Source organism: Anopheles maculipalpis, chromosome X, assembly GCF_943734695.1.
Source record: "Anopheles maculipalpis chromosome X, idAnoMacuDA_375_x, whole genome shotgun sequence".
NCBI lineage: Eukaryota > Metazoa > Arthropoda > Insecta > Diptera > Culicidae > Anopheles > Anopheles maculipalpis.
Window position 1 is genome coordinate 5,913,488 of NC_064870.1, and position 13,424 is coordinate 5,926,911.

Below are 13,424 nucleotides of genomic sequence, written 5' to 3' on the forward strand. Positions count from 1 at the left end.
CGAAACTACAGGGCCAAACGCATCCGAGCTCACCAATCAAGACCCTTCTTCCCAACACCTGCAACCACCACCGAGCTGTCTGGTCGTGGAACAAGCGACCGGAGAGCTAACAGCAATAGTGTCGCCCCATCGGCAATCAACAGGATCGTCCCATCAACCTCATCGGGTGGATCTGCCGCTGGTAGCGCTTGGTCCACCGGCGACCATTGGCGACGATGAGCCGGCCCTGCCAGCTATGGTAACATTACGGACCCAGCAACCGTGCCACCAGTCGGTCAAGCAGGAGTATCTCGGTATCGCCGAACCGGATTACAGCTCGGTAGAGGTGGACGCGAAAAGAGCATCCACCCAGCTTCTACTGCACCGGCCCATCCATCAGATGTTACGTGAGGGTCAGTGAGTGGGGGGGGGGGGGGAAGATATAGTGAAACATAAATAACATTAAGTGGAGAAAAAAAAACAACTAAACAGTGCCTATAAAAGAAAGTAATTGAGGACGAGTAGAGGGTGTGGTAATTGTGGAGGAGGGCGTGTGGTAATACTAGGTATCAAGCGAGCATGAACACACACACACATACACATACCATTTTTACTACGGACAGGAAAAGCAGAGAACACAAAACCAAAACTACTCTAAGGCAGGTTAAGGGACAGTCCCAGAGGGAGCTGTATACTTCTTTACCGGTACTTCTTTACAGCAGCTAGTTATCCGTCTTGAATTCCTCATCGTGATCAGTACCACATTTTGGATGTTATACACCATCGTTATCAGTGTGGATTCTTTTTTATTTTGTCCTAAAGGAAAATTGTGTCCCAAAAAAAAACACACACACACACACACATATACAAAATCCAAAATCCGCTAGATGTTAGTATTAATAGTTGTTAAATGGAAGTGCTATTCCCTTGCGTGTGTGTGGGCGCGCGCTATGGAAGCTGTGTCAGAATCGAACGATCGAGCCATATTTTAGATAGCCTGTGCATTACACACTCCCAAACAGGCAAACACACGTGCGTAGGTGTGTGCGTGTAATTATATCAGCTAGAATTTATTTGCTACAGTACAAAAAAAAAGAAACAAATACAACTTGTTCGGAACATTTGTCTCCGTTGGTGTACGGATTTTGTTGTGCGTATTTTACATACACAAACGCACACTCAAACACACACATATATATAACACAATTCTGTGTCAGTAATTAGTAATTGAGTAATTCACAATCGTTATTACAGTAACAACAAAAATGGAAAATAATTGAGGATTCTATGGATAATATGGTCTCATTAGGCAGAATTGAGTTTGATTCCAGATTTGCCAACAAACAAACAAAAAAAAAAACGGAAAAATTGCTTCTAAAAACAATCAACAAAAAAACATTTAAAAAATCGAAGCAAGCAAGTGAAATATGTAAATAGTTCTCTCCTTTTTGCTACTTTCCATTTTTTTGTTTTGTTCCCCCCTACCTCTCACCCTTTTTTCCGATCACACTTCACATTGCGTTTTTGGATCTGGTTGAGATTAGAATTTCGTTAAGTTTGAGGTAGACGCGCGTATCCTGCAGAGAGAGAAAGAGAATGTCGCTAAAGCCCGGTAAAGCGGAGCGGAAGCGGAATAGAGTAGTTTTAAGGGGGTTAAATGGTGGCTAAAGTATGAACACGTTGCCACCACCCAGAACCACCAGCAAGGATACTCGCGCGATCTGGATGCTCAGTCCATTAAAGCTAGTGTTTTTGTTTGTTTGTTTGTTTTAGGTTTTTAAGAGGAGGAAACTGACACCCTCTCCCACCAAGAATGAGATCAATAGGGTAGGGAAAATCGGACCCTACTATTAGTAGAAGTAATTGGGTACCAAACTGTGACAGCTTGCTTAACATACCGGGAGCATTCGAAAAGATGATTAGCAGAGATGCTAGCCTCTGCCATGTGACAGTGTGATGTGGACCCGCAAACAAACAAAAAAATGCTGTACAGGCACAGATGATGCGAACGGCAAAACCAAGCAATTTAATGCTAAAAGCAAGCAACAAAATGGTTAAAAGCCGTACAAAGTTTTGCTTTTTTTTACCTTCACGCGTCGAAAAATGCGCTTTTGAAAATGATTTCGTTTTTTTGTCTTCTTTTATTCGAAGTTTCAAAATAATTGTGTACAACAAAATATACGCGATCGGGGGCACATAACCCCCCCCCCAGTTTTTGTGTTGCAGTCGATTTTTGCAATGATCGTGAAAACTATGATGTAACCTGTTTCTTCCGAAACTTATTATTAATTTATTCTCATTCTTAACCTTTAGGCGTAAGCGATGCTATAACAGTGTTTTTTTTATTATTATAATTCTACGTTGTTCAAAGCATTGTGCGTGGCCAGATGGCAAAAAACACAAAACATACACCTGACACCTGACACAACCATAGAGAGGGTAAGGTGGGCACTTTTTAGGATAGAAGCGAGATAGGAATATGTAAAGCGCCCCGCATGTAACTTATCAGGAGCCAAATCCATTCACTCAAACAAAAATATTTAAAAACACAAAACCGAAAAACATACAGACATACGGAAGAAACCCCAGATCAAGAATAATTAAATTCACTTCAGATACATTTTACCGTAAGCAGGATGGCAGTGAGTGCGCGAATCGTGGACAAATGTATCATAGTTCTTCGCTGTGTAGTAATGTGAACGTAATAGAAAGGTCAAAGAAAGTAAGGTGGGAGCAATATAGCAGCCATTGTTTTTTTTTATTGTGTCTTCTTCATTTAAATATGTTTTTTTTTTGTTTTATGTAAAATACGCCAATCAAAAAAAAAAAATATTCGTTTTGATCTCCCTTTTTTTAGTAAGAGATAAATAATTAATTTTAACATGATGATGGCAAGGCGCGCATTGAGCTAAGAGTATGTCCATATGTGTGCGATTTTTTTTATTATTTGTTTCTCCCTTACACGTACTATGAAGTAAGAGAAGGAGAGAAAACTTCTTCGCCAGTAACAGACATTTTAAGTGCGCTCCATGCTGGAAATGAGTGATTTTTTTATGTATCTTGTTTCTTAAAGGATATTTTTGTTCAGCTTCGCTCTGTTTGCATAAAGCCAAAAAAAAAAAAATTTCATACAAAAATAGTTCCCTCTTCTTTCACCTAGAAGCGTCTGTATATCGCAATCCCCATAGTTTGCGGTCTTCTGTGAAAACCGTTGTTCATCGAAAACATTTTTTTTCTGTCAAAGTAATCATACAAAAACCACGCGCCTACCACAAGCAAAACCACCAAAAGATGGAATATGTACATGCAGGAAGAAAGAAAAGAAAAGAAAAACAAAATCTTTAAAAAATCTTTAAACCTAGACGCATTCGCGGCACTGTAAAATAGGCGCGCATATAACGTTTCCTGTAATCTGCACTATGTTCCCCATTTTTGAACAGTTGACTCTCGTTTTGTTAATTTTTTTTTTCCTTTCTTTCGTCACACCGCACCGGACTAATCATCAGATAGGGAGAGGAATAAATGCGCAAAAACTAGGGAAGCATTTTTGGTGTGTTTTGTGCTCTCCAGCCTAGACATATGCATACATGTGCAGCAATCAACTGTAAATAGTTAATTTTTGTTTTCATCTGTTTGGGCCTAGAACTCGATGGTTCCGGGAGTTCCCGAGAGTAAAAACGAAATACTAGCCGATAGAGAACGGTAAACGCTTTCGCCGATCGTGTGTGGATCGGGGGACGGACAAGAAGAATTCGATACGATGTGGCGGGCAGGCGAAGTGTGGAAGAACATAATAGCATTCTAGTACATAGTTGTAGTCACCGCTGCAGGCTCGGTAGCTGATGGCGGTGAACGAGGGTTCGGTTGGCAGCAGCAACATATTTTAGCTAAAGCAAAAAAACAGAAAAAAAGGAATTAATATACCATGTAAGAAATTTAAGTGTAACTCACGAGGGAGACAAAGCAAAAACAACAAAAAACAAAGCACGTCATCTCACGTGCGAATGTGTATGAAATTAGTTGCAAATTGAGGAAATTACTATACCTTTAAAACGCTAGAGCTATTAAGAGGTAAAGTTGGAGCATTAGAATCTGCTCGTAATGTATGGGCATCGGCAAGAGCCGCTAGTGGAGGAAGAGAGTTAAGAGAGAAATGAGTGAGACATTGTGTGACAGAAAACAAAAGAGAAAGGATAACAAGATTTGCATAGTGAAGCATTAATTTTTCGTACATACAGACAATAGTACACGCTTCACAATCATACACATCAGAAGCAAGTTTCTTTTGCAATAATAATGTCCAACATGATTTTCAAACAAAATCACATTCGGGTGTACGCTGTTGAATGAATGGACAGGTACAGGTCGCTTAAGTTTTCTTTCTAAAAGAAAAACCAATCAAACATGTATGTGCGTGTATGTGTGTGTCTATTTTGCTCCTTCTTCTTCTTCTTCTTCAAGGCTTTACGCTTTATTGGTCACGTCGGCCATCGAATGGCTTACTAGACTTGCTGATAATCACGTAGTTGGATAGTCAGTCCTCACTATGCACGAACGGTCCGGATGGAATTTACATCACGGTCCTGCCGTCGCATCGCTGTCTTCTTACCACAGTGCCGCTATTATTTTTATTTCGATAAAATAAATTACATCAATTACGCCATATATTACATATACCTAATGGTTAGCGTCACAGAAAGGACTGTAATAACGCTTCATAACTCTCCATTGCGAAGATCACTATGGAGAGTTCGGGAAGCCTCTGGAGGTAACAATCAGGGCCCAGATCCACCCAGTATTTAAATATCCAATTTGTTTTGGGCTTCAGCACGGGGAACCTTTCGAGCTGTGGGCCCCACGTGGCCGCTCAGTTCGCTTACCAGAAGCACCGCTTCTGTAGGTAGGAGTGAAGAAGGTACCAACATTTAGTGCTCGGGATGTGTACGAATAATATCGAATCCCCTCCATACACACACATACACGCACATATACAGAAGCAGTACCCATTTAACTGCATAGTCAGCAGTATGTACTACTGCGAAAAATTGCAAAGATTGAAGAAAGCAAATATTTGATGTAAGTTATAAAGAAGTAAGCGCATACAGATCTATGTAATTGCAGCATTGCATGCATGAAATAGAAAGGCAAATAAACGAATACAAACACTCACACACATACTTACATAATTACAGAAAGACTTTACAAAAGCACCATCTTTTTGTTTGTAATCGGTAAGGCAGGTTACAACTACTGAATAGGCAAATAAAAGGGCAGAAGCAGCGATGGAAAGAAGCGAGAAGGAAAGGAAGGCTCGAGAGAGAAGGCAAATAAAAAGCGATATTGGTGAGAATTAAAGTTAAATTTTTAACAGTTAAGTAAAGCAAATGCGAAAATCCGATGGAAAAGGCAAATAAAAGTTGAAAAATCCAAATCCGTTCTGTGAGATCTCTAGAATTGCTACCGAATGGTGGTGATGATACACAGTCTTCTGTAGTAAAAGTGTGACGTACTAACGGGGATGGGTCAAAGGACTTTCGGTACCCTATCACTGGGACAAACTAACGTGGTTCAGGTTCAGTGCGTACCCGTGTCCTATTGTATGCACAAGGTAAATACAATACAGGACTGTTGAGTAGAACTAGACAAGTGCGGCATTTCTAGACAACGCTCAAGATGAACTGAACATCGGGTAGGCTGAACTGGAAAACCGTCGTCCTTTCTCGACAGTGGTCAAGTTGAACTCGACAAACGCTAGGTTGAAGTGGGCAATCGTCAAGTAGAACTGGACAGTCATATTTGAAATGGTTGGTGAAACAGTGTGAAGCTTTTCGGAAACGCTTGCAAATTTTAAAATTAAAAAAATATCTGCTGAAATACACATTTTTTTAATTTCCAATTATGAATAATTCCCAAACGTACGTATACTTTCACATCGAATATAATTATGATCAGAATGCATGATTTTCTTAAAAAACGTGAGGTAGAAATAAAATATTTGCAATATCTGTTCATAAATTTTATCTTTTGACAGAAGATGATATATGACGGTTCTGTTTCTATTCACTTAATCGAGATCTAGTAGCTGTTGTCATGGATATTTTACAAAATCAAAAATACTAAATCAGGCGTATAAAATGTTATATACATTTGTTTTATCACTTTACAACATGTTCAAAGTACAAACTCTGTTAATGTTATTATTGAATGCATGCTGTGCATGTAATTTACAAAAAATGTGTATTTCATCGTTTATTTTTTAAATATTTTCTAAGCGTTTCCGAAATGCTTGCCCTGTTTTTCGGCAAACTGCTAGTACTACTCAGAAACCCTGTAATGTATACACCTTGAGGTATATATACACACCATTCCCGAAATCAGGATGTTTTGTTCGTTCGTCGTCCATTGCAGTATCGTGGTATCGTTGACCGGCGTGATTCACTATTCAATACGCCATCTCCGGGTGGGGGAAATCAAACAAAAGAGACTGATCAGATTAAGCAATAGTGCACCTATCCTATCACTTGCTGCAGTGTGAGATCGTCTTGTGGGAAAACGATGGCTAAGGTATGTTGTGTGCTTAATTTAGAGTGCTGATAAAGGGAGAACTCACCCGATACTTTGCCGCGATCCCACGCCGAGTTCGTCCATTTTGTAACGCTCGCAGCAGTCCTAACTCGTCTTAGTGTAATCGTGTTTGATCTTTTTCCAGCAAACAATAACCTCCCGCCCGAGGATACCTAAGCGGAACCTTTTCCTGATGTCATCCTCGACAGTGCATGGATTCGGATACCTCGAACACGCTCAGCAGGATCTTACAAGCTTCTTCGAGAGGTAAGAGAGTGCCAACTATGCATAACCACTTCTCATCACACTTGTTGCTTCATTGCAGCAATAGCGTCCAGAAGGTGTTGTTCATCCCGTACGCCCAAACCGATTACGATGCGTACACCGCGAAGATTGGCAGCGTCCTAAAAGGATGGGGTTTCGGGTGCACCGGTATCCACACCTGTTCCGATCCGTTCGAAGCGCTGCTGGAGGCCGAAACCATCTACATCGGTGGTGGCAATACGTTCCTGCTGCTACGCACATTGTACGAGAAGGAACTGCTCGAGCCGATCCGGGACCGGGTCATGAAGCATGGGGTACCGTACGTTGGCAGCTCGGCCGGTACCGATGTGGCGTCGCCCAACATTAAAACGACAAACGATATGCCGATCGTATATCCGCCGAGCTTCGATGCGCTCGGACTTATACCGTTTAACATTAATCCGCATTACATCGATCCGGAGGTGAACGGGAATCATAAGGGTGAGACACGCCCGGAGCGTATCAATCAGTTTCACGAGCTAAATGATGCGCCGGTTCTGGGACTGCGCGAGGGTGCAACACTGTTTGTCGGTGGACGCACTGCAACGTTGTTCGGGCCATCGTCCCCAGTGCCGGGTATGAACTACGGTGCACGGTTGTTTAGGAAAAATCAGGAACCGGTCGAATATGAACCATTCGACAGTATAACCTTTTTGCTGAAGGAGGAACCGTAACGTAGAATTTGGGAATTTGTTTTATTTCGCATTTGTCACTGTTGAGACAAAATGTTGAGGTGTTATTTGTTGCTTTTTAACAGTCCCAGAGGGAGCTGTATACTTCTTTACCGGTACTTCTTTACAGCAGCTAGTTATCCGTCTTGTATTCCTCATCGTGATCAGTACCACGTTTTAGATGTTATCCACCATCGTTATCAGTGTGGATTCTTTTTTATTTTGTCCTAAAGGAAAATTTTGTGTGTGTGTGTGTGTGTGTGTGTATTTTTTTCTCCTTCTTCTTCTTCAAGGCTTTACGATCTACTAGGTCACGTCGGCGATCGATTGGCTTACTAGACTTGCTGATAATCACGTAGTTAGTAGATCACGTTAGTAGAATCACGTAGATAGTCAGTCCTCACTACGTACGAACGGTCCGGATGGAATTTGCATCACGTTCCTGCCGTGTGAAGGCAAGCATCGCTCTCTTCTTACCACAGTGCCGCTATTATTTTTATTTCGATAAAATAAATTACATCAATTAAAATTATATCATATACCTAATGGTTAGCGCCACAGAAAGGATCGTAATAACGCTTCATAACTCTCCATTGCGAAGATCACTATGGAGAGTTCAGGAAGCCTCTGGAGGTAAAAATCGGGGCCCAGATCCACCCAGTATTTAAATATCCAATTTGTTTTGGGCTTCAGCTCGGGGAACCTTTCGAGCTGTGGGCCCCACGTGGCCGCTCAGTTCGCTTACCAGAAGCACCGCTTCTGTAGGTAGGAGTGAAGAAGGTACCAACATTTAGTGCTCGGGATGTGTACGAATAATATCGAATCCCCTCCATACACACACATACACGCACATATACAGAAGCAGTACCCATTTAACTGCATAGTCAGCAGTATGTACTACTGCGAAAAATTGCAAAGATTGAAGAAAGCAAATATTTGATGTAAGTTATAAAGAAGTAAGCGCATACAGATCTATGTAATTGCAGCATTGCATGCATGAAATAGGAAGGCAAATAAACGAATACAAACACTCACACACATACTTACATAATTACAGAAAGACTTTACAAAAGCACCATCTTTTTGTTTGTAATCGGTAAGGCAGGTTACAACTACTGAATAGGCAAATAAAAGGGCAGAAGCAGCGATGGAAAGAAGCGAGATGGAAAGGAAGGCTCGAGAGAGAAGGCAAATAAAAAGCGATATTGGTGAGAATTAAAGTTAAATTTTTAACAGTTAAGTAAAGCAAATGCGAAAATCCGATGGAAAAGGCAAATAAAAGTTGAAAAATCCAAATCCGTTCTGTGAGATCTCTAGAATTGCTACCGAATGGTGGTGATGATACACAGTCTTCTGTAGTAAAAGTGTGACGTACTAACGGGGATGGGCCTAAGGATGATGTCATTTGATCCCTTTTGATTTTTTTAAAATTTGATTTTGATTTTTGTGGTATGTTTGTAGACGTGTCCTCTTTGACTGAGGACCATGGTAGACTTCCTGGTTTCAAATTATTAGGGAGGATAATCCTCGAGAAGGAACTCTACTGTGGCTGTTCCAGGTGGGTGCCTAAAGTCCCGGTGACTCGTATAAGAAGTCTCGCTTTATTCGATGTGGTCGAGGCGCTCAAGTACTATTCCGTCTAGAACATCCTAGGGTTATGTGCTAATTTAGCCTAAGTTCTGTGGCAGTTCACTTTCGGTACCCTATCACTGGGACAAACTAACGACTACAGAGCATGCCTAGCTTACATTGGTTAGAAATTTGCCAAATAATCAACTCGGTAGTCATTAATCCAATCCTGTGTAAAGGTAGCATATCAAGCTGTTTAGGTGAAATGAATATTGAGGACTTTCAAGAGGAGAGGAGAGGAAATCTACGACCCTGATCGGCGAGGCTCCTGGCGGAAGCCAAATCCGCGCATGGGTTAATCCGCCACTTCGGTGATATCAAAAAAATGTTTCATTCTCGACTGCAATACTACAGCCTTAGGAAAGATCGTTAAAATAGACCCAAAAAAAACCGCACAACGGCATCGGTTTTCGTGGAGCTCTGTGACATTTTTGATAAGCGGTTCATCTATCGATAGTGTGATAAGATTTCTCTGATGTTATTCCCCAGCGCGGTGAGGTGGATCCCCGAAAATATGCGTGTGCGCATAAGCATAAAATTAAATTTAAAAACCTCTACCTTCAGCCATTTCCGCTAGGGTGCGCTCGAGTCGTGTCAAACGTCATCGTGGTTGTTACATTGCATCGTAAGGGGGGAAGGGGGGGAGGTGCAGTGCGTACCCGAGTCGTATTGTATATATACACACCATCCCCGAAATCAGGATGTTTTGTTCGTTCGTCGTCCATTGCAGTATCGTGATACCGTTGACCGTGATTCACTATTCAATACGCCATCTCCGGGTGGGGGAAATCAAACAAAAGAGACTGATTAGATTAGGCAATAGTGTACCTATCCTATCACTTGCTGCAGTGTGAGATCGTTTTGTGGGAAAACGATGGCTAAGGTATGTTGTGTGCTGCTCATGCAATCCATGGCTTGTGGTCATAAATCGTTTGCATTTCGAGTGTGTGAGAGCTTAACTTAGAGTGCTGATAAAGGGCGAACTCACCCGATAATTTACCCATTTTGTTGCGTCCGCAGCAGCCCTAACTCGTCTCAGTGTAATCGTGTTTGATCTTTTTCCAGCAAACAATAGCCTCCGGAGCGAAGATGGTTAAGCGGAAACTTTTCCTGATGTCATCCTCGGCGGTGCACGGATTCGGATACCTCGAACACGCTCAGCAGGATCTTACAAGCTTCTTCGAGAGGTAAGAGAGTGCCAACTATGCATAACCACTTCTCATCACACTTGTTGCTTCATTGCAGCAATAGCGTCCAGAAGGTGTTGTTCATCCCGTACGCCCTAACCGATTACGCTGCGTACACCGCGAAGGTTGGCAGCGTCCTAAAAGGATGGGGTTTCGGGTGCACCGGTATCCACACCTGTCCCGATCCGTTCGAAGCGCTGCAGGAGGCCGAAGCCATCTACATCGGTGGTGGCAATACGTTCCTGCTGCTACGCACATTGTACGAGAAGGAACTGCTCGAGCCGATCCGGGACCGGGTCATGAAGCATGGGGTACCGTACGTTGGCAGCTCGGCCGGTACCAATGTGGCGACGCGCAGCATTCAAACGACAAACGATATGCCGATCGTATATCCGCCGAGCTTCGATGCGCTCGGATTTATACCGTTTAACATTAATCCGCATTACATCGATCCGGAGGTGAACGGGAAGCATAAGGGTGAGACACGCCCGGAGCGTATCAATCAGTTTCACGAGCTAAACGATGCGCCGGTTCTGGGACTGCGCGAGGGTGCAACACTGTTTGTCGATGGATGGAGTGCAACGTTGATCGGGCCACCATCCCCAGTGCCGGGTGTGAATTACGGTGCACGGTTGTTTAGGAAAAATCAGGAACCGGTCGAATATGCACCATTGAGCAGTTTGAGCTTTTTGCTGAAGGAGGAACCGTAACGTAGAATTTGGGAATTTGTTTTATTTCGCATTTTTCACTGGAGGAGCGTTAAAACTGTTGAGGTGTTGTTTGTTCCTTTGTTTTTGTATACCTTTGTTAATCTCTCCGTCTAAATTTGTCACTCAAAAGTAAAGAAAAATGCTTAGAATAAATAAATTAAACCAATAAATTACTCCATTTACGGTCAGTGTTCGCCTACCTTTGTAAGTTTTGCACTGCAACTCCTTAATATCTTTTGTTAGGGAAGTCGTAACTAGCATTTCGTTAGAATTATTTTCAACCAGAAAAAAAAAACAGGTGACTACGGCCGACTCGAATAAGTCTGCATTGTCGTTCTCGTACACGGAATGCAAATTCCCATACAAAATGTATGACACATCCGTGGTAGGTGGTGGAAAGAAAGGGTTAAGGGAAAAGTAAGGCCGTATTTTTGGTCATTGAAAAGAAGGTTGTAAGTTATAGTAAAAATGCTACTGCAGAAAAACGATGTTTTTAAAAGAAAAAAAAAGATGACCGCAAAGCTTCCCACTGTTCTCATCAAAGCAATGTTTCACAAACTGGCAGCACGGACGTATTTTGACGTTTTCACAACATACCGGCGAGCACATGTTTGGTGCTAGGTAAACATCGATGACCGTGACTGATCGAAGTTAGTTTAAATTAAAATTGATTTTAGGTGATAGTGCTGCGTTTGAACTTCCATCAATAAGCTGACCACCACCAGCAACAGCAACGGGTCAATAATTCGTGAGCAGTTAGCAATATCAATCAACCGGCAGCATGCAGCAAGATGAGGTAGGGTTAGCAACGCTTCGTAGCCATGTGTCGCATCCCGATTAATTCTTTCTCGTTCACTCGCTTCCACCCACCAACAGATCACCTGGAGCATTATTAACAAACAGTTCTGCTCGTTTAAAGTGAAAACACAGACGCAAAACTTTTGCCGCAATGAGTACAACCTGACCGGGTTCTGTTCGCGGCACTCCTGCCCAATCGCCAACAGCCAGTACGCGACGGTGCGGGAAGAAAATGGCATCATCTACCTGTACATGAAGACAGCGGAACGGAATGCGTTCCCGTCCAAGCACTGGGAAAAGGTGAAGCTGTCCCGGAACTTTGACAAAGCGGTGTACCAGATCAAGGAGAATCTGCTCTATTGGGACCGGTGGGTGCAGACCAAGTGCAAGCAGCGTTTCGTCAAGATTACGCAGTACCTGATCCGGATGCGTAAGCTGAAGCTGCGCCGACAGAAGATGCTTGTACCGTTGGCGACGAAGGTCGAGCGGCGGGAACGGCGCCGGGAGGAGAAGGCCCTGGTGGCGGCCCGTATCGATAATGCGATCCAGAAGGAGCTGATGGAGCGGTTAAAGATGGGCATGTACGAGGACATTTACAATTTCCCGCAAACGGCGTTCGATCGAGCACTGGACGAAGAGGAGGTGGAGGAGGAGGAGATGGAAGAGATGGACGAGGAGGAGCGTGAGATGGAGGAGGAGGAAGAGCATCGGGAGATGAATAAGGTGAAGCAGGTGAGCGAAAGTATGCGGCGCGAGCTAGAGATGGCGGACGAGTTTGTCGAGGGCGAAACGGATGACGATGAGGAGGACGACGAATCGGATGCGGATAGCAGGTCGGGCGAGCGGGTACGCACCGAGGTGGACAGTGATTTCGAGTCGGACGACGGATCGGAAATGGAGGTTAGTGTGTGCAGATGCATTTTTGTTGTTGTTTTGTTTTATAATTAACGAATAACGAGCTGAATAACTGAATATCTAGTTATGGGTCAAATTAAGTCAAGGAAGCCAGCAGAAATGTCAGATTAACCGGGCTATCAATCCCTCTGATGCTAAATTTATTTATTACCACACACAAAGCCAAAGCGGGTGTGGCGAAATGATAATGATAAATCCTAATTTTTCCCTCAGTCGGATTAATCCTACTCTGAGGCATTTCGTTCCGATTTTTACACGTCGGCTCTCTGGTTCGATCGCTGATGGAGCATCCAATGGAGCGACCCATTAGACCCATTGGAATGTAGAGCTACACGCTTTGTCCTGCGCTGCTAGGATCGTAGCCTGAAATATAAGTCCAGGTGCCTGCTGCTCGAGCTGCCTCAGCTTGATTGAAGAAGGAATTCAACGGGCCAGACTTGCCTTCACTGTTGGATTCCTATTACGTGCCAGCTAGGTCGCTCTGGTCGCGGGCAAAGTACTCAGTCACGGAGCCCCGGACCGCGTTTGGAGTGCAATGCACACGTCATTGCGTCCAACTGATTAATAAAAAAGGCCTGAAAATGGAGGCTTCGAGTTTCAACAGTTTCAAGTCCAAGCAAATGACATCTAGACTGATGGTTGGACAGAATGAAATACTCTGCGTACAA

The 13,424-nt window shown here is 43.1% G+C and overlaps 3 protein-coding genes across 4 annotated transcripts in view; all 3 read left to right on the plus strand.

The window, feature by feature from the left end:
* Positions 1–6,534: 6,534 nt before the first annotated feature.
* Positions 6,535–7,520, plus strand: LOC126562855 (probable alpha-aspartyl dipeptidase). The gene is made up of 3 exons (XM_050219451.1): positions 6,535–6,543; positions 6,689–6,810; positions 6,869–7,520. Exons 1-3 carry the CDS (start codon positions 6,535–6,537, stop codon positions 7,518–7,520), a joined length of 783 nt encoding a protein of 260 aa, XP_050075408.1.
* A 2,696-nt stretch (positions 7,521–10,216) lies between these two features.
* Positions 10,217–11,043, plus strand: LOC126559939 (probable alpha-aspartyl dipeptidase). The gene is made up of 2 exons (XM_050216102.1): positions 10,217–10,333; positions 10,392–11,043. Exons 1-2 carry the CDS (start codon positions 10,236–10,238, stop codon positions 11,041–11,043), a joined length of 750 nt encoding a protein of 249 aa, XP_050072059.1. The 5' UTR covers positions 10,217–10,235.
* Positions 11,044–11,815: 772 nt separating this feature from the next.
* Positions 11,816–13,424, plus strand: part of LOC126559078 (protein MAK16 homolog A) — a 96,882-nt gene continuing 95,273 nt past the window's right edge. For both annotated transcript variants that reach the window (XM_050215196.1, XM_050215187.1), the window contains exons 1-2: positions 11,816–11,839; positions 11,920–12,741. In XM_050215196.1, the coding sequence (XP_050071153.1) occupies positions 11,825–11,839; positions 11,920–12,741 (837 nt within the window). In that variant the 5' untranslated portion in view covers positions 11,816–11,824. The remainder of the gene's footprint in view (positions 11,840–11,919; positions 12,742–13,424) is intronic.

Excerpts from the sequence above, each read along its gene's own strand:
- LOC126562855 (XM_050219451.1), top strand. Across the intron at positions 6,811-6,868 it reads CTTACAAGCTTCTTCGAGAG|CAATAGCGTCCAGAAGGTGT; the intron begins GTAAGAGAGTGC and ends GCTTCATTGCAG.
- LOC126559939 (XM_050216102.1), top strand. The coding sequence starts at position 10,236 with ATGGTTAAGCGGAAACTTTTCCTGATGTCATCCTCGGCGGTGCACGGA. Across the intron at positions 10,334-10,391 it reads CTTACAAGCTTCTTCGAGAG|CAATAGCGTCCAGAAGGTGT; the intron begins GTAAGAGAGTGC and ends GCTTCATTGCAG.